The sequence below is a fragment of the Dendropsophus ebraccatus genome, chromosome 11 (genome assembly GCF_027789765.1).
Source record: "Dendropsophus ebraccatus isolate aDenEbr1 chromosome 11, aDenEbr1.pat, whole genome shotgun sequence".
NCBI classification, from domain to species: Eukaryota; Metazoa; Chordata; class Amphibia; order Anura; family Hylidae; genus Dendropsophus; species Dendropsophus ebraccatus.
In genome coordinates, this window is record NC_091464.1 from 87,874,095 (window position 1) to 87,897,977 (window position 23,883).

Here is a 23,883-nt window from a genome sequence, read left to right on the forward strand (position 1 = left end):
TGAACACTGCTTATTACACCAAACGATAATCGGCCATAACTGCTTGGTGTAATAGGGCCCTAACAGTCAATTGGAAGTCAATGAAGACTGATTAAAATTATGCATCTGAATGATACAGTGTGAATACCCACCCTGTAACCATCATAACAGGACTCAACATCATTCCAATGAAAACCAAATGTGTTGTCCAATTCCCTCCATTAACCCATGACCCCAAGGTCATAGGTCATCATGTCATTTTATAGGGACAGCTATATATGAATGATTATATTAATGCAATAAAAAGCATGAAAACAAACCATTTGAGCTGTAATAGAGTGAGTAAAAGCTGCATGTGTATAAAGTAATAGAGTCCTATGGAGGCTCGAGTCATTGATGCTGAGTATCCGTTTAAGAAACCGCTATCCTATTATATAAATTGCTATGATTGATTTGTGGCGATTAAACTTCATAAGTACAGAATTTATAATCAGTTAATGTTACAAGCGATATTCAGCTTGTCTTGTATCCTGAGAATGTATCAGTCAATTTCCTGTGCAGTATGCCGGGTATAAATAGCCTTATTCAGGATGTGCACGGCAGAGTCAGGTTTCCTAAATTGTAACTAATATCTTGCTCTAATTTCCTCGTGCTGCTTCCTCAGTGTGTGTAGTAAATGGTGGGAGTGCTCTTAACATTGACCTGTGCAGCCTGAAATATCCCCCCCCCCCCCCCCCCCCCACTGCATTACCCAGTGATTGATCCCAAACTACTGGCGGGAGCTTATTAACAAATGGGAGTTATTGCAGATTCATTAAATGTTTTGTGGTAGCCGGGAAAGCAAGACATTAGGAAGCTCTCATTGTTAATAATAAATCAGCGTCCTGTATGTTTAATGGTTAATCTGTTACAGTAACTAAATGTTACCTTTACTTGTCAGATCTGGTCTACGGGAAAACAATAGTATGAAACCTGATCTGCTCCAATACAGGGGAGCGAGCCTGGAAGTTAGCTGTAGGATCGGGCGCATTGTCTCAATAAAAGTAAGAACTAAGGACTAGGATAAATTATTTATGTTAAAGGGGGTTTCCAACTATACATGTTATGGTTCCCTGATTCTTGACCATTATCTATTAACCATTGTTAAGTTCCATCTGTTAAAAGGAAGATTAGGAGGCAACAAGATCCCCATTGTGGCTTCTTTGGGTGTTATAGTTTCTCTTGGCTTTCTAAATAAAAAGATAGATACAGCAGGTCGGCTGCACAGGGGCCCGGAGTGTCCCACCACTGCTCAGTGCCATGGTACTCCTTTGGTCAAGTCCCCTATTAAGCATCCCTAGAAGCTGTGGCCATGCAGCTGTTAGGGATGCCCTCTACTCAGGGCCGTTTTTACCACCGGCAGCACCACTAACCCTTACCCACAGGTCTGGACCTCGCACAGCACTGAGAGGCAGCCCTGACCTCACTCAGTGCTAACACTTTTTTACTATAATGCAGAGGGCATTATTACTATGGGGACACAGCACAAGGGACATTATTACTATGGGGGCACAGCAGGGCAGGTGGAATTATTTTTATATGGGGGCACAGTGGGGACATTATTACTATATGGAGACACAGCAGGAGACATTATTATTATATCGAGGGGCAAGGCAAGGGGCTTTATTACTACAGTATATAGTGGCACAGCAGGGGGCATTTTTACTATATGGGGCACAGCAGAGGGCTGTGTCACTATAATGGGGGCACAGAAGGGGGCATTACTACTATATGGGACACAGCAAGGAACATAATCACTATATGGGGCACAGCAGGAGACATTATTACTATATGGGGGAGTCACAGAAGGGGGAACTATTATTATTATTATTATTATTATTACTATATGAGGGATCCTACGACAACAAACAGTGGAATCACTACTGTGGGACCCTATAGGTAGGAAAAAAGAAAGTAAGTTGAAGGAAAAGTGTGGAGCCTAAGATGGTGTTCCATTTTATAACCAGGTAGATAACTTTCTTAGCCTTAGCATTTACATGAGTAGTAGCCATATAACTTTACATGAAGTAATGGGGAAACACTAACCTGCCTGGTTGGTGGTGATGCTGACCGCAGCGATGTGTCTCGCCGGTATGCTCTGGTCAGAGACGCCATTCACAGATTCTATTTCAAATGTGTAGTTGGTGTGGGCAAGTAAATCCATGATGGTCACAGTGGTGTTGGTTAAACCAATCTGTCGAGGGATAAACCTCAGGGTTCCTTTGCAAGCTTCACAAAACTTTGTGTTTCCACCACATTTCTTGCAGAGTACATTGAAAGTGAGATCTTTCCGTCCACCAGTATCCAGCGGCCAGCTCCAGTCCAATATAACTGATGTTTCATTGATATTAGAAATAAGGTTCCTTGGTGCAGAGGGTGGTCCTATGAAGAGAAACAAGAACGTGATGACCCATCTATTTACTAGACAAAGTGCACCAAAAGAAACAAAAACTGTGCCTTACTTGACAATGGGGTGTGGCTTATTGGAAAAGGGGTGTGGTATGGGTTGCAAAGGGGGTCTGGCTTAAAATGTCATGCCATGGGTCACACTAATGTGGTATAAAGTAAACCATCTAATAGTTGGTCTACGGATGTGCCAGATTTATCAATGTAAATTTGAATACTGCCTGTCTACATTTGTACTAAGAAATACATAATATAGGTAACCCCCCTCATCCCGAACCCGAATGTGTGGTATTTGATTGCTGGTGGCTGAAGAAGTTGGATGCAGAACGATTAACGATAATTTTAGGTTCAGATCTAAATCAAAGATCAACGACATACGAATGATTTTTCGATCGTTGCCTGCAATTACACAGAACGATTATCGCTTAAATTCGAACGATATAACGATTTTTCACACGATAATCATCCCGTGTAATAGGGCCCTTAGACTGATTCACTTAAGAAGGTGAATTTTTCCCAGGCCTTTTTTTGTTTATCCCTGCACCAAGGGTTATATATATACTGTATGTGAAATGTCTATGTATGTCCTGTAGTGTATGCTAACAAAACACTGACATGCTGATAGCATTGCACCATTGTATTAAGTTACTGAGCACACATACTTGTACAAGCCATAGACGGAGGGTCCTTGTCTGCCCGGTAATAGTTCTTCTCACACACACATTCCGTGGCACCTTCTTCCTGAGTTGAGCTGTGTGGAGGACATTTGCCACATTTAAGATTCCCAGTCACCGCTTTGTAAAATCCTGGTCGGCAAGCTAAAATAAAATTTAATTTTTTTTTTCAGTTATTTAGAATTAGAATTACTAGAGGGGAGGGGTTTATATCACACTGGGGGACGGTGGGCCCGCCTCCGGTGCTTCATGCGGGTCTGTGCCCAGGAATAGACTGGCGCTGTGCACAAGAACTGGGTCATGGTTCTAAAAAAGGACTGTGGCCCCGGCATCCCTGCGCCAATGCCAGTCTATGTAAAAATCAGGCAATGGTACATTTACTTAAAGTAACAAGCAAACAATAAAATATAAATCCATTTCCTTATAAAGAAGCTAATACTTTTAGTCCACATAATAATAGTATACCAGTGTACGCTGCAAGATATTATTGCCATATACAGTTTGAACGAATACTACTATATGGTGCCAAGATACTCAAAGAAATCCCCATGAAAAACAAAAGTGCCCATTTACACAATACACACCAAGACTTAAACATGCGCACATAAAATGCTCATGTATGGTTGAATTAAATATAATAATTTAAGTCCACACAGAAAAGAAAGTCACAACAGGCTAACACTCTAATAACTAAACATCAATGGACTTGTATGCTAGAAACTGTAGCATATTAGACCGATCTTATAAAAATAGTATCCAGAAAAAAGTGCCAAACATGTTGAAAGTAAACATTTGTTTCACAGCAAGAAAGATAAAGAGGGGGCATGGGAATGCCTCAGAGGCCAAATGTAGTAAGAGGTCACTACCTCAGTGACTCACCACTCTCAACATGTTTTATAGGAACTATTCTGCTTCCCCCTGATGAAGCAATTTCTGCAAAACCTGTTGGGTAAAACCCAGATGACTTTGGAAACACTGGCAGACTAAGGTGTATGGGTGACCCTTGAGTATCCCCAACATCTAACATCAGGAGAGAGAAGGTGAGAAAGATGGATTTCAGTCTGGCCTCATCATTCCCATGGGAGACTGATACCAGCTTATTCCTTCTTTTTCCACTGAAAACCCATGATTGTTCAGCCGGGACAAACGTTCCAATATTTACAAGTATCGGAAATTATAGCTGTTGGACGAATGAGTGTACGGCTAATAATAATGATGGTATAAGGCTACCTTAAAGACATATTATATATATATATATATATATATATATATATATATATATACACATGTAAGGAAAGTAGATTACTAATTTATATATCCTGTATATATGTACTGCTGGACAGGGATTAACACTTCCCATAGACAAACCTGGAACGGTGGATGTGGAAGCTTGTCACATATTACATGTTAGGATGACTGTTTTTCACATCGATGACATAATCGAGAAAAAATATGCCACAGGAAGCTGCGGCCCGCTGTTAGGGCCTAAACAGTTAAATATGAAAAACAAAACACCTTCACACTTCCTAAAGCGGGTCTGACGTGTCCTGTTAGTGCTAAAATGCAGCAAACACTTCTCTAACAGTAGGAAATGGCATTGAGATGAGTACAGTGAGGAAACGTCCCAGCGGTATTTACATCCACACTATAGAATACATGGCGGAGCACTGGGCTGTGTAGTACATTGTAATAAGTGCACCGTTGTCTGACTCTTCTCCTGGGAAAGCGGTGGCTCTGTCGTCAAGACATGGCTGTTACCATGATATATACAGAAAGCTGTTACGGTGGAAATGAACTGTTTGGAGCCATGCTGTCGAGCATAGCCAAAATCCTACAGCTGATCCTATGGGAATGACTCATCCATAACCCAATGACTGCCTTGGGAGAATTCTTTTTGCTTACTTCACATACTTTAAGATAAAAAAAAAAAAAAAAAAGTTGACTACTTAAGCTTTAACCCTTCATGGTATTAAAGATAAAAGAAAAAACCTATTATCTGTAAACACGATTGACTATTGTATATTGTAGGTTCATTTAGAATATGTACTGTCTAATGCCTACTGAATAACACAGAACATGTGGAATTACTCAAAGGGTCGCCCAATTCAGACAGCTGACATTCATAACCGAGAGAGTTGGACCCAGAGAGAACTTATTCACACTGAATTCTGCCCGTAGTAAAAAAAAAAGAAAAAAAAAAAGACCCATTCCATTAGGGCTTAGTTCATTTACTGTAAACTTTTTGCCCCTCGGGGGGCACTAGTGAGATGATGAGCATGAACAACCAAGTTATTATCTTGGAGCCTATAACTCTGGGAGGTCCAAGTGGACAACGCCTTTAAGTTTGTATTACTTCTAGTTTTGTAGTTTGTCAAAGAAGGTTCTAATGCACAGAGCGGCATAATGCTATTTCTACAGTATATAGCTATAACTCAAGATGATAGTATACAAAGGTATACTGTATTTCTACAGTGATTGTGAAGGTTAGCTAAGCAAGCCATTTGATTATGCGGAATAGCTCCAAGTTTACTTTAAGCTCATCAGAAAATGACCTATTCCTTAAAACAGGTTATTACGTTAAAGATATTTTTACAGAATTTTCATTTTTTTTCTTCTCTTTTTACTATTGATATAAAATAAAACAGTTTTTATTCTGATCACTAAGCCGAAAACAAAGCTGAGACTTCCTGTCCTGTACAGATCCCTTTCCAGCAATGTCCTCATTAACCCAGGTTGCAGAGCATGCCCAGAAAATGATCCCATTCATGTGAATAGTGTCTGGGTCAGCCTATTGTGCTTACGTCCATGGGGCGTGCTGTAAAGCATATATCGAAATGCTGTTTAAAATATGGTAGCAAGCCAATACCTAAGGCATAGTTAGAAGGCTGGCAGAACCAGTAAGCCACCATTGCCTTGGTCATGTTTGTAGACATAGTACAGTTATTGACTAGGGCAACAAACTTAAAGGGAATCTGTCACTACATTTATCCTGCCTTAAATGGTGGCAACATAAACTAGTGACAGACATACAGATTGGTGTATTACTTACATCATTCTATTCAGCCGTTTTCCTAATATGCAGGAGAATAGGATTTTTGCCACACCCTCCCCAGCCCTCCAGCTGCTGATTGACAGTTAACTTCCTATACACAGCATGGATAGATAACTGACAATTAGGAGCTGATGGGCGGAGTTTTCTGCTTCTCATGAATATCTAGGACTACTGGGCCCATGCACATAATGGAGAGGACTACTTATTGTCCATGTTATTCAGCAGGATATCTCTGGATCAGCTGCACAGAACAATGTAAGTGATCCGTCATTCTGTTCAGCTTCTCTGTCACCATGTTATACCACCCTGAGATAGGACGGCCTAAACCTGCTGACAGAGTCTCCTTAATCTTTTGCCTTAGGTGACAAGAAGAGTAGTTATGTCTCTGCCTGAAATTATCAGCAATGCAGCAGTCATAGGAAATCATGATTATTGGTATTAATAACTATTTCTTATCATGGATTCTGTAGTTATTAGTACAATGTACAATACACACCTGGCTGAGACAGAAAGCTATAAAGCTCAATCTACAAAATAAATAATTAAGAATATCAATGAATACACAATTATTCCCCATCAAATATGCATAAACATCTCGCTGAGATAACCCGTGCGTGAAATCATGTACGCCGTTGTTATCTTCAGACGCAGGTTCCTATCTCCACCCAGGTTTATTAGAAGCTCATTCATTTTCCAGTTGTGTCATGCACCAAGCCATGATCCTGCTTACAATAAACACCCCATACTGTTAATGTGTTACAGCTATTTCACTGGAGACAATAGATGCCAGACAAGAAAGAATTACAGGAAGCAACTTGTTTTTTTTAGTATAAATAGTTACCATTATCTTAGTACTTGGAAACAGCGAGGGCTCCCACTTCAAGGATCATGCTGCGGTGCATGTGCCGCCATTGATGCAGCTTCTGGTGTCACTGACAGCACAAGGCATAAACAGTCAACAGATGAGGAATCTTGGAAGAAATAACATTTTTGGCAGGAAATGTTGTCATTCCAAGGGAATCTTCACACATGGCATGGAATTTCTTTATGGACAATCCTCAGCATATGTAGCAGCAGTAACATTGATGAGGGCTTAAAGGAGAAGTCTGGTGTTTGCTTTTTTTTCTTCTTAAAGTGTCACTGTCGTTATAACTTTCAAAATCTAGATCAGCAGTAGATGTGATATAAAGCAAGTTTGCAATTTACATTCATTATTTATTTTTTAGCTATCATAGAGATCACGGCACTTCCTGTTTTCTGACTCTTTTTTTTCTCAAGAAACAGGAAACATCTGAGCACTCACAGAGAGAAGGCGGTCATGTGATTGATGGACACATTGAGCCGTGACTCTCTGTACTGGCCAGAATTCCTGTGTTTAGTCTGTTTTTTTTTTAACCAGTAAAAGTCAGCAAATCTGCCTTCAGGAGACTGGACCTGGATACAGGTAAGTATATCTGTTACATGGCTGCCTTCAGGAGACTGGACCTGGATTTCTGGTAAGTTCAGCTTTGTTTTACAGCATGATAACAACAACAACAACAAAAATACTGAATGTATAGTGTAAACTTTCTTTATTTCACATCTACTGTTGATTTAGATTTTGAAGTTATAACGACAGTGACACTTTAAGGCTATTAAAACATATTACAAAGTTATACAATTTTGTAATGTGCTTTAGTTACCCTTCTAAAACCCTTTCCTATCTACCCCCCTTGATCCCCCCTCCCCGCCGAAGTATTAAAATGCATACTTATATCTTGTGTCAATTACGTATTCACAGCGGGCTGGCCCCACTGTGACACAACAGCGGATGACTTACAACTTGCTCAGCTTTGATTGGCTGAGCAAGCTGTCAGTCATCTGACCCTGTCAGCCAAAGAAGAAGGAAGGCCCGGAGAGAAGAAGACGCCGACAGGCGATCTGGGGACCTGCGATCGGCAGGATATTTGAATGGAGATGGACCCAGGGGTGAGGGTGAGTATAGAAACAATGTTTGTTGTTGTTGTTTTTTTTTTTTTTTCTCTTAGCACCGGAGTTGTCCTTTAAAGAATAGCTGTCACTAAAAATACCTTTTGACATGTCATGAGACAAGTCATTAATGCCAGAGAATCTGTTGGAATCTGGAGAACCAAGAGAGGATGCAACAGCAGTGTGATCCATTCCCCAGCCACCTGCTTTATCCATCTACATAAATGTTAGGTTCGTTTGAACTCGAACCTTCTCGAACCTTCAGCATTTGATTCCCGATGTCTTCTCGTTCCGTGGGGAAGGTGGAGACTGCCCGAGTACCGGCTGGAAAACAGGGATACAAGGATTACCTAGACTGTGTCCCTGTTTTCCAGGCGGTACCCGGGCAGTCTCTACCTTCCCCATGGAATGGAAAGGCATCGGGAATCAAATGCTGAAGGTTCGAGTTCGATCGAACCTAACATTTCCTGATGTTCGATCATCTCTACTCCTGATCCCAGCAGGTCTCAACAGTGAGACCTGCTGTGATCAATAACTTTTAACATGTCTGATAACAGGCCATAAGTTATTTTTAGTGACAGGTACTCTTCAAATAGTTTATTTATGTGCAATTTTTGACAAACAAGGATGAGCAGCAGCCAAGAAGGTCTAGCTTCGCACCCAGTGTCTGTAGATGTACACGTTGAAATAAAGCTCTAACTTGTTTGCCTGACATATGTTTATGATACATATGTCCATCATACATAGAGTCCCAATGGAGGTTTGCACTGCTTCATCCAACAGGCCCTGCTGTATACATCCTAGACAGAGGCCAAAAGTGTATCCATCTGCATTTAGGGGCTTATAGATTCATTTAGTCTGACACATCCTGGTGCTTACATAAAAGTGTTTATCCAGGCTTAGAAAACGCATTGCTACTTTTTACCAAAAAAAACCTTCTCCTGTCTCCAGATTGGGTGTGGGTTTTGCTGCTTAATTCCATTGCAGTGAATAGAGCTGAATTATAATAGCACACACAACCTAAGCACAGGGGTGGCACTGTTTTTGCATTAAAGTAGTTGTGCTTTTTTCTTATCCTGGCTAATCTTTGTACCTACTACACCTGCTTAAAGGGGTACTGCACTTAAAAAAAAGTTTTTACCTTGTTAAATCCCCACCCATAATCTAAGCTTGTTTGTAATAGGTTTCTATTACATGAATTGGGCTGCAGCACATCCTGACACCCTAAAGCGGCTAAACATTTTCACTCCCTTGTCCACTCTGTCTCCAATTCACTGCCCCCCCCCCCCCTCTTCTGAGAAAAAAAAATCACATGATATTTGTCTCTTCCGTTGCCAGGCAAGCTGTAACACCTTATCTGTAACCCCACCCACCACTGACATCACATCAATCAATGATAACCTGGCCACTGGGCAGGAAGATAGCAGAACAGTTACAGCCTCCTGAGCAGTATAGGTGAAAGGAAACACAGTTGTTTCATCGCTCTCTTTTTAATTTATCTATGTAGATAGATAGATAGATAGATAGATAGATAGATAAATAGATAGATAGATAGATAGATAGATAGATAGATAGATAGATAGGAGATAGATAGATAGATAGATAGATAGGAGATAGATAGATAGATAGATAGATTTTTTTAACAGTGTAAAGCAGAAGCATATTAAGCCAACAATGGTCAGATACTGCAAGGTGAGGCGGATACCTGGCAGTTGGTTGGTTCTGAGGTGCAATGCATGCTGGGACATGTAGTTTCCAGGTAGGCACCATCTTGGATATAGACCAGCTTTTTTTAAAAACTTGTCACTCAGGAACAACAGCAGCTTGAAAGATGAGGGACTGCTCAAAATACTCAGGGGGACTTGGTGAATAATACCAGGTACAGTATAATTGGAAGTGTTTCATTTTTTAGCTCTTGGGTGGAAATACCCCTTTAATGCAGTGTGACACTAATCTAACTCCACTCATCTGTATAATCGTCAGATTCTTACATCACAAATATTATGTTAGTGGAAAATCCCCGTTGACTTGTATGATAGTTATAATAAGAACCCTACATCTTGTCCTTTGTTGCTCTTATCCTATTAATATAATATTTGGACTCCATTATTTCTGTCAGCTTTCTGCAGAGCATTGCCAGGCATTGTTTTCCCCAGTCATCCTGTGAGTTTCCATTCTGTTGTTTCTGCCAATCCTAATAGTTCAGTATTCGGGTCAGATCAGTTCAGCCTTATCAGTGGTGCTGAAATAAATTCTTCTCCTTTGGTAGAGGGAGCTGACAACCTTTTAAGCAGTTGCGTGCTGACACAGTGATGCCCACCCCCTCCCCAGCGGTGAAATGTAGATGTCGCTGCAATTGTTGTGATCATTTATCTAAGCTGTTGAAGGAAGACATGTGATTTTTTTTTTTTCCCGAAATGTGCGGAAAGATCTTATGTGTTATCTTGTGCCACCCGCCCCTCCTTTCTTCTCAGGTTCTCTGGTTCATTTGTTGCAATTTTATTCCTATTCAACAGCTCAGGCTTGAAAATGAAACACCTTCCCGTGCTACACGACGCTATTCTGACCACAGCTGGAATTAAAAATCAAACTTAACACATTAGTGCTTTCAGCTTGGATAGGTGAGTCCTGCATTAGGAAGATCAGTGACCCAAATGGTAACATGATGTAAGTCACTGCTGGCTGAGGAGGCTAAGGAGGAATAAGAGGCTCTCAAACAAAGGTTTCTGGGAAATGGTACATGCACGGTATGTTACTAGCACATACATTATGGGGGAGATTTATCAAACATGGTGCCCCTAGCAACCAATCAGATTCCACCTTACATTCCTCACAGACTTTTTGGTAAATAAAAGGTGGAAGCTGATTGGTTGCTAGGGGCACCATGTTTGATAAATCTCCCCCCCTATAGGTATATTTATGTATATGCTATTATTTATGTTGGCCACTTGCAGACTGTCCATAGCCCTAGCAGTTCAGCATGGGCATGAAAAAAATGCATAGTTGCCAAAATTTTAAAATTTTGTCCAGGGACACTGGCTTTGACAATGAGAGGTGGGGCTTATTGTAGGGGTGTGGTCTATTATGGTTTGTGGGGGGGGGGGGTGGCTGCTCACCAGTGTTTTTTTTTTCAGAATTCCCTATGAGCCACCATATATAAGACAGCACCCCTATGTGCCCTAATATAATAATGTAGCAGATCCCCTATGTGTCTCCCATATTGTAGTTAGGTCCCTCTGTCTCCTGTAGGTAGTCACCCCCCTGTAGGTATCCCCCAGTATGTAGTTTTCCCCATGTAAGCATCCCCTTAGGGTAATTCCCCTTTATAGTTAGCCCCTCCTCCCCAGTTGGCATCCCCTGTAGGTAATCCCAATGGCACTTAGTTCTACTAATATGTTATGTAGGTGAGACTCCACTGTAGACATCCCCCTGTAATCCCCTCTTAGATCATGTTAGGCATCTCCCCTGCTAGTTAAGCCTCCCCCACCGCCTCCTGACAGATACAGATAAAAAAATTACTTCTGTTTCAAAAACACAACTCTTTCAGTATTTATCCGCTGCTGTATGTCCTGCAAAGTGATGTATTCTTTCCAGTCTGAGAAAGTGCTCCCTGCTGCCACCTGTGTGCCTGTCAGGAACTGTGCTGAGTAGTAGCAGTTGCTGAGTTCTGAGAATGGCAATGTTCGGAGGTCCCATAGAAAATAAATGGCAGTCAAGCTTGCACTCAGGGGACAAGAGACCTTTGTTCTAATGATTGGTGGCATTCTGAGTTCCTGGACACCTTCTAACCAACCAGTTTTCTTGAGATAACCCATTCAAGGCTTTTGTCATGCACATAATTTTTTTTTATTTTTATTTATTTATTATTTATATTTATTATATTTATTTTATTTATTTTTGAGTTGAAACTAAAAGTGGATCCAATCTGGAAATATAAAGGAAAGACTTATATTTCTGCTTCTCGCTGGATCCACTTCTGGCTTAAGCTCAAAAATTGCAGTTTCTAATGAAACCGCTGTGTATAAGGGAAGCCTTAGAGGTGAAACCAAGAGCCAAGTTCTTCTTGTTAACCATAGGGAAGAACATGAGAAATCCTATGTAATATGTCATAGTACCATAAATGATAGCACATTGCAAGTATTGCAAAAAGCAGATGACTCAATGGGGAGACATAATCAAAAATAGTATAATATGGAATGAGAAGCACTGGAAGTAATGGGACATGTGTAAAGAACAAGACAGCTCATCCAACACATGGATCCCTTTAAGCACTTATTATTTAGAGATTAGTAATTTCAGCAAAATGACAGAAGTAATTTAGAAGACAGTGCGGGACGTTTAGAATTTCTCCAACTTATTTATCTGCAAAATATGTGAAATGTCTTGTAGCCATTTTTAAATTTGACACAGATACATTACGAGAGCATCGTAGCCCATAAAAGTCAACAGATCTGTTGACTTTCAAGGGGGGTTGTAAGACATTGCTTCCCATGGCAGGTTGTAAAAAGTTGATGAATATGTACAGACAGCTGGTTATCTTCATAGAGCGACAGAAAAAGAAAAACAAGTGGAGGAGCTTAGCTTTTTCCATTGCCTCTATTCATTTCTATGGAGATAGACTTGCAGACCCTCATTGCACTCCATAGATGTTCTAGAGATTTTACAACCCCTATAGTAACTATTATGTCACTGTCTATTCATGCCATAGAAATTAAATATCTCCAGACCCTGAACACCCTCTTTAAATCTGTAACAAGGCAAAGGGTGTGTACCTGCTGTGCTACCCAACTGGTTCGAAAAAGGGGCAACCCCAGGAACGGAAGCGAAATACCCTCTAGGCATTGTGGGTAGTGGCTGGCCCAATGGCCCAGGTTGCATCAATGCGAGGCACCGGGAGTCATACAAAAAAGCATAGTCAGTAGTTCTGGTCAAGCAATGGAGGGACAGTATGGGTACACTACACAGGGGTCAGGCAGAGGTGGAGGCAATAACAGGCAAGAGGCTCTGGGCAGAGGCACTGGTTCAGGGTCAACAATTGAAGACTATTAAAAGGAAATTAGAAACGGATTTTGCACACTTTCACGGTGGAAAATAAGTAACCACAATAACCTTCAGGCATAAGTCAACGGGTGGACCTGGCTTAAATAGGTATTACTAGTGGAGGAGAGCAGAAAATGGAGCAAGCCCCAATGATGGTAAGTGACAGGACACCCGTGGGAAATTACTGCCAGCATTACATAGATGTGTATGATAGCTTATGCCCTAATGCTGATCAGGTAAATTATATGAAAATAGAACATATATACAATGGAAAGTTATACTAATCTTTAAGCATAAGATGAATTTATATCATAGGAGATAAAAGAAAATGAAATAAACAGTAGAGTAGAAGAAAGAGAACTCTGGTCATGATGTAAAAAAAAAATCACAGTGGACAGGGGTTGGTGGGAACACAACAATAAAGGGTTACTTACTCACCCCTCTATGATTTTTTACATTATGCCCAGAGTTCGCCTTTAAAGGGGAAATATCAGCAGGTTAGACTAATCTAACCTGCTCATAGCCCCCTAATGTATGTCTCCAACCTTCCTCCTCTGTACCGTTCCCGTGCTGTTAGAAGTGTAATCCTCAGTCCGGAGCACCATTAGGAGCATTACCCCGCCCCCAATGAACCAAGGCGGCCTGCTCCTTCTAATGATAATCAATGGAGCGTGCCGCCTCGGTGCAATGGGGGAGGGGCAGTGCTCCAGACTGTGGAGTCAACTACTAACTGCACGGAGACGGCACTTCCTCCTCGGCATCCCGTGCACTATAGGAGGCTATTAGCAGGTTAGATTAGTCTAACCTGCTGATAGTTACCCTTTAACTATGCACAGAACTAGAGCCCCTGACTTCATGATATGATATCTATATAGTCTATACAATATATAATAAAGTACCAGACCTCCATATCTAGTACAGCCCTATATGCCGTCTGGAAAATAGATAGTAGCTCTAATTAAAAAAAACAAAAAAAAAAACACTCTAAAAACAAAAATCCTAATTATAGTAATATAACTAAAATATTAAAATTGTGTAGGCAACCTGAATTCAAATGACTATAAGGTATATGGTTATGTTTAGATAAGACAACAAGTACATTGAAAAAGAAGTCACTCATATAGGGTTTCTGAAATGAACGTTATCCAGGTAAAAACATCTCATTCACGCCAGAATCGGCAGCAATGGTCAGCGGCGGCTGGAGAGACATCAATGTTCTCGTTTAACTTGATGTTACATAGCAGAGCTTTTATACAATGCAGAAAAGAGAGGAAAGGAAGATCCTTCTCAACTTGGATGTCTTAACCAGCACCACAGATGGAGAAGAAGAAAGAGCTTATTGTGTATGCAGATGTGGTTAATAAAACAGCTCTCCAGAACAATTCTGTCTGAAGACCAATGCGTTTAACCCTACAAAAGACTATCATGCCAGCAGAAATGTTAAAATGCTGCTAAATTATTCTACAAATATTGCCAGCTGTTTGTGTTTTCAGGACAAAGCCCTCTTGATCGGGACTAATGATGTAGCCAATGGCTTGGCAGCTATGCCAGCATCAGCGCTGATGAGATAAATTGGCCGCTAGCGAGTCTATACTGTAACATCTTGTCTTTGCTTAAAGATGACATGATTGCTTGATTGCCAAGCATGTCTGCGGATACAAGAAAGACTTGGAAAATTCTATTAAACCCTTTAACTAAATAATGAACATAAAACTGACTTGTAAAACCATGGCTCCGGTAATTACTACAGGGCTGCACTGTAACCGCTTGTAACCATCTAGTAATTATATTTAGGCAGAAGGACAATGCGTGTTCCTTGCATAACAGTTGTTATCTACACTCAGTTGACTGGTCTAATCTAAATCATATGGCCAAGGTATATGGATTCCATCGGGTACAGGTGTTTCAACCACACCCACTGCAAACAGGTGCAAAAAATCCAGCATATAAACGTGCAACCACCACCATATAACTATGCAACCTCCAGCATATACCCATGCAACCTCCAGCTATAACCATTCAACCTCCAGCATATAACCATTCAACCTCCAGCATATACTCATGCAACCTCCAGCATATAACCATGCAACCTCCAGCATATAACCATGCAACCTCCAGCATATACCCATGCAACCTCCAGCTATAACCATTCAACCTCCAGCATATAACCATTCAACCTCCAGCATACACTCATGCAACCTCCAGCATATAACCATGCAACCTCCAGCATATAACCATGCAACCTCCAGCATATAACTATGCAACCTCCAGCATATACTCATGCAACCTCCAGCTATAACCATTCAACCTCCAGCATATACCCATGCAACCTCCAGCATATAACCATGCAACCTCCAGCATATAACCATGCAACCTCCAGCATATACCCATGCAACCTCCAGTATATACCCATGCAACCTCCAGCATATTACCATGCAACCTCCAGCATATAACCATGCAACCTCCAGCATATAACTATGCAACCTCCAGCATATAACCATGCAACCTCCAGTATATACCCATGCAACCTCCAGCATATAACCATGCAACCTCCAGCATATAACCATGCAACTTCCAGCATATAACTATGCAACCTCCAGCATATAACCATGCAACCTCCAGTATATACCCATGCAACCTCCAGCATATAACCATGCAACCTCCAGCATAAAACCATGCAACTTCCAGCATATAACTATGCAACCTCCAGCATATAACCATGCAACCTCCAGTATATACCCATGCAACCTCCAGCATATAACCATGCAACCTCCAGCATATAACTATGCAACCTCCAGCATATAACTATGCAACCTCCAGCATATACCCATGCAACCTCCAGCATATACCCATGCAACCTCCAGCATATACCCATGCAACCTCCAGCATATACCCATGCAACCTCCAGTATAAAACCATGCAACTTCCAGCATATACCCATGCAACCTCCAGCATAAAACCATGCAACTTCCAGCATATAACCATTCACTCTCCATAGATAACACTGGTCAACAGCCAAAAAGGTTCCGACATGAAAACAGTTGAACTTAACTAAATTTGGGGTGCTTAGATCGAAAATGATGTTCAAATTTTGAAATTGGCTCTAATTTTCAAGATATAGACGTACTTTCTATACTTCTCACAGCCTGTGATACAATACTGGAGTCACACACAGAACGATAGTCGTTAGTTACGATCGTTATAACATTTGTTATTGCGATCGTTTATTCCAACTGATCCCAGCAAAAGAGTGAACAATGTGAAATTACACTGAACAATTAGTGAACAATCATTGTTTTGTGACTTATGCGTTTGCTACATAGTGGGACGACCAACCTCCAAATGAAGGGATTCCATCATTTCCCCAAGGGTTGTAAATCTGGAGACTGACCAATTCTAAAACAAGGATATTTATTATATAGAAATAAATTAGTCTTCTTCATATGTATTATTGATTTCTTTTTCAGGCATAGTCGGTAGATCACGGGGCGAAATGCATACTCTGTAACAGGGCCTCAAACTATCAAACCATCACATACCTTTTATATTACCACTGAATACTTTTATACCAAAGGGACTTTGGGTACTCCCAAGTGGTGACGGCAACCTTGGCACTTCCTATCACCATGCCATATGTTATTAGCTCAGGAGGAGTCCACACAGTGCAGTTGTAGAGCAGCTCGTGAGCAGAGGGAGCAATGGTCAGAGAAGATTATACTAAAGGAGTACAGTCCCTTTTCATCTTTTATAAAGCAGTGATACAGAATACACCGGTGTAATGCTCGGACACATCCATGACCTGAGGTTTGTCTGTGCCATAGTCATAAAACGGAAATAGTTATAGGAACCTATCCCATTTTTATTATGGAAAAACAAACACAGTTACAGTCATTTACAAAAACTCGTAGGCGTGCGTAGCTTTTCATTGTGCACAGATGTTCCTAATTTCCTCACTTGCATATAATACACCCATATTATAACTTAGGTTATATTATTCTCCCCACTTAAAAAAATGAAATCAGTAGTCGCTGCTTACTGCTGCAGAATTGAAGGTCAAGCTGGATACATGCATGGATTCACTTCACCTCCAAACCCATCTCACTAACACTATGAATGGTTCGCCCTCATTCATATTTATAGGTAGGATATATTGTATATCACTCTTATTGGATTAACTACACAGAAACATTTCTATAGAAAAGTAATGTTTACTCCATTATATTTTATGGAATGATTCATGTTTCTACCCACTCTAAGCCAACAACGAAAGATCTTTATATATATATATATATATATATATATATATATATATATATATATATATAGCTTAAAGATCATTTTATTTAGGCTTATAGCTGGAAGCTACATCATGCCACCATTTACCTCCCACATGGCACGTCACACGGTTCTGGAGAAAATATACTATATATATATATATATATATATATATATATATATATATATATATATATATACTTTTTACGTAGGGATGCGATTTGTGTTGGAGAAAAAAAGGAATATACTGTAGCAAACAAAAAAACTCGAAAATATGCAGATACTAGATGTTTTCAAAAATATCAAAAAACTTTAAGACAGTGTAAAGTTGGTGGAAGGGATAGATGAGCCATTTAGGCTTATTATATAATTCATGAAAATGTTGAGGTCAGGGCTGTCCTAGACTAGGTATATAGTTCATAGTTCCATCACCGGTACCAGCTGACCACCAGTAACACTTCCCACAATCCACTCAACTTGACATTAAAGGGGTTGTCCACTTTCATATACCCTATTAAAGGATTAGGAATTGATAGAGAGGTCACCTGTTCAGGATCTTTGTCTTAACTAGAAGGAAATCTGTGGATTTCTGTGGGTATAATATAACCTAATCCCTCAGTAACATGAAAATTAAGCTCGTCATTACAGTTGGTAAAACTGGTGTCAACTGGTGTCTTATGGGTCTGTAGGAGGAAAAGTGAAAGCAGTATGGCCTTTTAATCGCACTGAGAAAAAAAAGTGCAAATTTTTTTTTTAGTCATTAAGGGGTTAAGAGTATGTCACATAGAGTTGAAACACTACTCATTTTGCATCAAGTTTCAATGCATACACAAGAGGTATATATATATATATATATATATATATATATATTATGGTCCATATGATATAATAATATTTAACAGGAAAATCATTGTTTTTGGCTTCCCTTTAGGAAATCTCGACCCCCCCATCCCCCCCCCCCACACACACACTTCACGTTGTTATATGACTGCATCCCAATGAAAGGAGCATAAACCCTATTAAAATTGTGGAAATATCCTGTCACATCTAATTACAGCACTAATGTATTAATACACAGATAATATGAATGGATCTGCAGTTGATATACATGTCAGTGCACTCTGCTCTGTTGTGACACTGCACAGTGAGCCATGAGCACATCTATGGTAATAACACATAGTCACTTGGCTCTGCTCATTCAGTTATGTGCCAAGGCACCAGATTGAGCGCTGCTTTCCACCTGATGTCAGGAAGGATCTGGCCAGAGTATTACACACACGATGAGTTATTGCTCGCGAGAAAAGAACGTTTGCCTATTAATCTATAGTATAGTTTTGTTGCTGTTTGTGATGTCTTGTATTATTATTTATGTTTATAGTCTGCTAGTCTCATAAAACGGGGCCTTTTGTGCCCCTGTATTATTACTGACCGCCAACCAATCTACCGTCAGTGGTTATGGCCAATATGTAGTGCTGTTGGTAGGCAGATGCAGAGTATCTGTCATTAAAAATAACTTTAGATACGTCATTAGTAGGGATGAGCGAAGCAGACGGAAATTTGTTTCGCAAAGTTTCACAAATTTTGGGTCTAATTCATTAATATTCATGAATTGAATCTTAATGAGTTTAATTAAAACAGCCAAAACTATAGTAACTACAATACTGGGATAATTACAGAAGGACAAATTTGTTAAGGGTATATTCACACGAACGGGCTCGCAGCGAGATTCTCGCTGCGAGCCCGGCAGGTCCTGGCAGTTCCCACACACTACATACTTGCTGCGGCTGAGCAACACACTAATTGGCCGGACGGGAGAGCAGGACGCCGGACCCGTGCAGCAAGGACAGGTAAAGTATGCTTACAGCGGGGGAGCAGAAGGGGTTAAGGGCGGCAGAATTACATACTCGCTGCGTTTAGACCGCAGCAAGTATGTAGTGTATGGGAACTGCCAGGACCTGCCGGGCTCGCAGCGAGAATCTCGCTGCGAGCCCGTTCGTGTGAATATACCCTAAACCCTGTTGTTGTAAAAGTGTCAAAAATCAGAAAATCACAATTTAAAAAAAAAAAAGTCAATCAGCCAGTCAATCATGCAATTTTAGCCATTCCTGTCCTTTCTATCCCTATATTGCTCTGTTAGTCTCTCCTTGCTCTGCTGTAACTGCCTGCTCCTATCCTGTTCTCTCCTCCACACACAGCCGACTGGCCGCCTCTGTTACTGAACCTCCTTATATAGAGGGTGAGGGGCTGACATCACAGACGGGCATGCAGCTGATTGGACGGGGGCTAGGGATTATGGTTAATCCCTAACTCCTGCCCAGTGATGCTTCACACAGCATGTGCAGTAGAATGAAGAATTGACGGCCGATTCACAGAATGAATCGAATTGACGACCGATTTGCAGCTAAATTTTGATTCGCTGGATTCACTTCGCTTATGTCTAGTCATTAGGCATGTCAAAAGCTGTGCCATCCACTCCCCGGCCAATCACTAATTCTGACAATGTAGCCTTAAAGACTCACATGAATTGGCCATTATGTAGATATGGTCTCCATAATCTCTCGGAGTCTCGGCAGTGAGACATGCAGCGATCAATAAATTTTGGCATACCAAAAGTTACTTTTAAATCCGGGTACTCTGTAAACAATAGAACTTTTTTTTTTTTTTAACACAGCACCATGTTAGGAACCTCTGAATAGGAAACTGTAGATGAAATTAAGTGGACAGACAAATAATTAAAAGAAACCCTCTACATTGCTAGTGCATTGCCTATGCATTTAAAAGCAAGAAAAAAATTCAATAGAACCAGATGGAGCAATATAGAAGCAGCTGCAGCTCTAAATATAAACATTGTATAATCTTTGTTTAATTTAAAAAGCTCAAATGTACAAAGTTAAAATACCGACCCAGATTTAGCCACGCAACGGCTCCAGAATTCTGGCACAATTCAAAACGCTCTTACATGACTTGCACCACATTTATTATGGGGTTTGGCCAATAAGTCTCCACACACCTTTTTTGGTGCTTTCAGCCCCACGACAATGGCTCTCTGCCCCCTGCTTGGTAGACTGAAACAGCTGTGTACAGATGGGGAGTTTCCTGGCTTGGCATTTTAAATCCCAAGTCATTCTTTAAGGCTTCTTAAAAATGTAAAGCATTGGCTTGAAGGAAAGCTATCTCCAAAAGATGGCACGAGACAGCTACTTCCCACTTTTTCACCAGGTCAAAAAAATAAACTGCATAGCATTGAGAAAGGGGCATGGCTTTAGAAAATAGGTTGTGCATTAGAATGTTACAAATTGTATTACTTTGGGGTAAGCCAATAGTTGATCCAACCTTAGGATAGCCAACCTATTGACACACCTGAATTTGACTACAGGCCACAGAATGTTCAAAGAAAACTCAGCAATCACTGAGCTTGGGGAGATCAGTGAAAATGATGTACTAACTCAAGAGTCTCCATTGCTACATTGCCCCCTATAAATTTAAATATGCAAAAAAGGGGTCCATGGAGCCTCCATTACGTGTCTCAAAACAGGGGAATAGCTAGATATCCCTCCAGGGAAGGAAAACTTGTTGCCAAGGGGTGCCTCCCAGTGGGGAGATCACCAAACCACCCTGATACGTAGCCCCTTAACAAGAAAAAAGGAACAAAAAGTGAAGGATTGCGCTCACGATAAACCAAAGTGTCAAGGGAGTATTGCGAAACACACTTACTTCGCTTGGGGGACAGACAACCAGTATCTTATCCCCCTCCAAGATACTGGTTGTCTGTCCCCCAAGCGAAGTAAGTGTGTTTCGCAATACTCCCTTGACACTTTGGTTTATCGTGAGCGCAATCCTTCACTTTTTGTTCCTTTTTTCTTGTTCTTGTCACCGGTGTGGAACTCTACACTCGGGTATTGGACCTGCGCTCTCCCCTGGTGGATGTATGACCATTGAATCTTCCTGGCTCTAGGTGTTGTGGGTGTTCTGAGTAATACCCACAATCACCGGGTGAGTGTCACTTTGTGTTTGTACATGTTTATATTGGATGAGCGCTGCTCTATATATTTCTTCTAACGTAGCCCCTTAAGTCTCATTCGGTTGCGAGGATTGGACCATAAATAGGGAAATACCAGGGTGGCCCTTTTTGCGTCAAAGTCTTTTTGCGAGTATTGTGATATGACAAGGGTTACCAAGGCAGGCTTCCATCCACAGACAGCTGTTTGGGCCACCCTGGTATTTCCCTATTTATTTTCCAATACTTCCATTCGAGTGGGACTATGGGGCAATGTATCAGGGTGGTTTAGTGATCTCCCCACTGGCGGCAGGTTTTCCTTCCCTAGAGGGATATCTGGCTATTCGCGTGTTTTGAGACTCGTAACTGAGGCTCCACGGACCCCTTTTTTTGCACAGAATATTCAAGAAACACAACATAGAGACAAAAATTTTAAAACAAAGCTAATATATGTGTTATTTCAATTTAGTTGCAATTAAAAAGAAAAATAAGCCCTTCCGTACTGCTAAAAAAAAAAAAAAAAAGACAAAATATATTATTTATATCTGTAAACCCAAATATGGCTTAAGAAAACAAACAAAAAAACAAATAACTATTCAAATGTTTATACTAGAAAGTGACGTAATTCAATACTAAAATGATGTATGACTATAAATATAACATACAGGAAGGCAGACGTGACTATTTCCCAAGAGACCCTGACTGGTCACATGATCACCATTAGATATCTCTCTATAGAGGGACTTTATCTCTAGGGTGTTCTGAATACGGGTCTATAATCACTTGTGCTTGACCACACTGCACATTTGCAGCTTGTAATATGGATTTGTGGTAGAACAACGGGGATATTGAATCCATGCTGGTGGTCTTCGCCACAGCTAATTGTTGTAAGGCCCTCAATTGGTTTATCACTGGGAACCTTTAAAAGCTAAAGGGGGTTTCCAAAGTGGACAACCTTTCAAGTGATAATCTGTCGTATTATAATACTACAATAATTACCTTGAGGGAAAAAGTTGTTCAGTTTCAGGGTGAAATCTACATTTATTTTTGGCCTTCACTGCCCAGCATTTATCAGATCAGTTGTACCTTTATATTGACATCTCCTTCTACAGCCCATGAAGAACCAATTCTCTGGTGGGCGCTCGCTTTCCTCTCTCTACACTCATAGACAATTTATTTTATTTCTTCCCTCCGGACTGCTTTTTGTTTGCTTTCCTCCCTGTCTACACCTTCACATACAGTAATTGTGCCTGTGCGATCTGTTCTGTTTGAAATCCCTCTGTCTGCTATTGGGAATTCCATGTCTAGTAATAGACAGACTAAGACAGAACACAGGAATTTGGTGTTGCTTAGCTACTGCTATTTGGATAAAACATAAAAGAGAAAGTACTGTATGTGTTATATACCTGAAATGTAAATCAAGGCTTCACTCTCATCTTAGCAACAGCAACAGGTTAAAGGGATAGTGCGGTGTAAAGTATTTTTTCACTAAATAACACACATTACAAAAGGTATACAACATTGTAATGTGTGTTATTTAAGTAAATGGCCCCCTTCCCAATGTTCCCCCCCCCCCTGCCCCCGGCCGTGGACCCGAAAGTGTGATACAGTACACTTACGGAATTACTGTCGACCCCGGCAGGGGTAGGGGGCCGTTCACTTAAATAAAACACTTTGCAATGTTGTATAACTTTGTAATGTGTGTTATTTAGTGAAAAAAATGCTTTACAACGCACTATCCCTTTAATGCTTAGTGTAACTAATTCCTTGCAATGTTGCTGCTATTTCTTTCATTCCTGCATAAATACCACCTTTTAAAGCCGTTGCAACAGTAATCCCATAAAAGTTCCATTTATAATAGTGCCCTATGAATTATCCCCCAGCATAGTGCCAGCACTTTTACCAATGGAAAAGTAGTAAGGAGTATGTGCTGTCATTGGCCAGACAAGTAAGGGAAAAGAAGGACCTGTGTGTTTACTACTGTCAAACAGAGGAGCTCTGGTCCTGTTCCCTGAAGTCAAAATAGGGAGTAAGTGTCCTATTACACGGCCAATGCCCAATCAATATTGTAAACAAGTGCTGATCTGCTAGAACGGCACTCATTCACTGAGCCTATTACACAGCCCGATAATCTTTTAGCAAGGGCTGCACAGACATCATTAGCGATGGGCAGCCTTTGCACAAACAGTTAACATTACCTGTCCATGTTCCCAGTGTTCTCCTGCACTCTGCTTCCTTCCCAATCCCGCGGCTGCAGCTTTAGAGTGGCCTCTCAGCTCAGATTGGCCGCTCTGAAGCTGCAGCCGCGGGATCGGGAAGGAAGCAGAGTGCAGGAGAACACTGGGAACGTGGACAGGTAATGTTAACTGTTTATTGAACCATCAGCCATTGGCCACACATCACTATTACACAATGATTTTAGGTCTGGAAACCATCAGCCCATGACACCATTG

At 40.8% G+C, this 23,883-nt stretch overlaps 1 protein-coding gene across 3 annotated transcripts in view; it reads right to left on the minus strand.

Annotated features, from left to right (window-relative positions):
• Positions 1-23,883, minus strand: part of EPHA3 (EPH receptor A3) — a 316,733-nt gene that overhangs the window by 106,745 nt on the left and 186,105 nt on the right. For all 3 annotated transcript variants that reach the window (XM_069945772.1, XM_069945771.1, XM_069945773.1), the window contains exons 4-5: positions 3,087-3,242; positions 2,065-2,400 (exon numbers count right to left, since the gene is read on the minus strand). In XM_069945772.1, the coding sequence (XP_069801873.1) occupies positions 2,065-2,400; positions 3,087-3,242 (492 nt within the window). The remainder of the gene's footprint in view (positions 1-2,064; positions 2,401-3,086; positions 3,243-23,883) is intronic.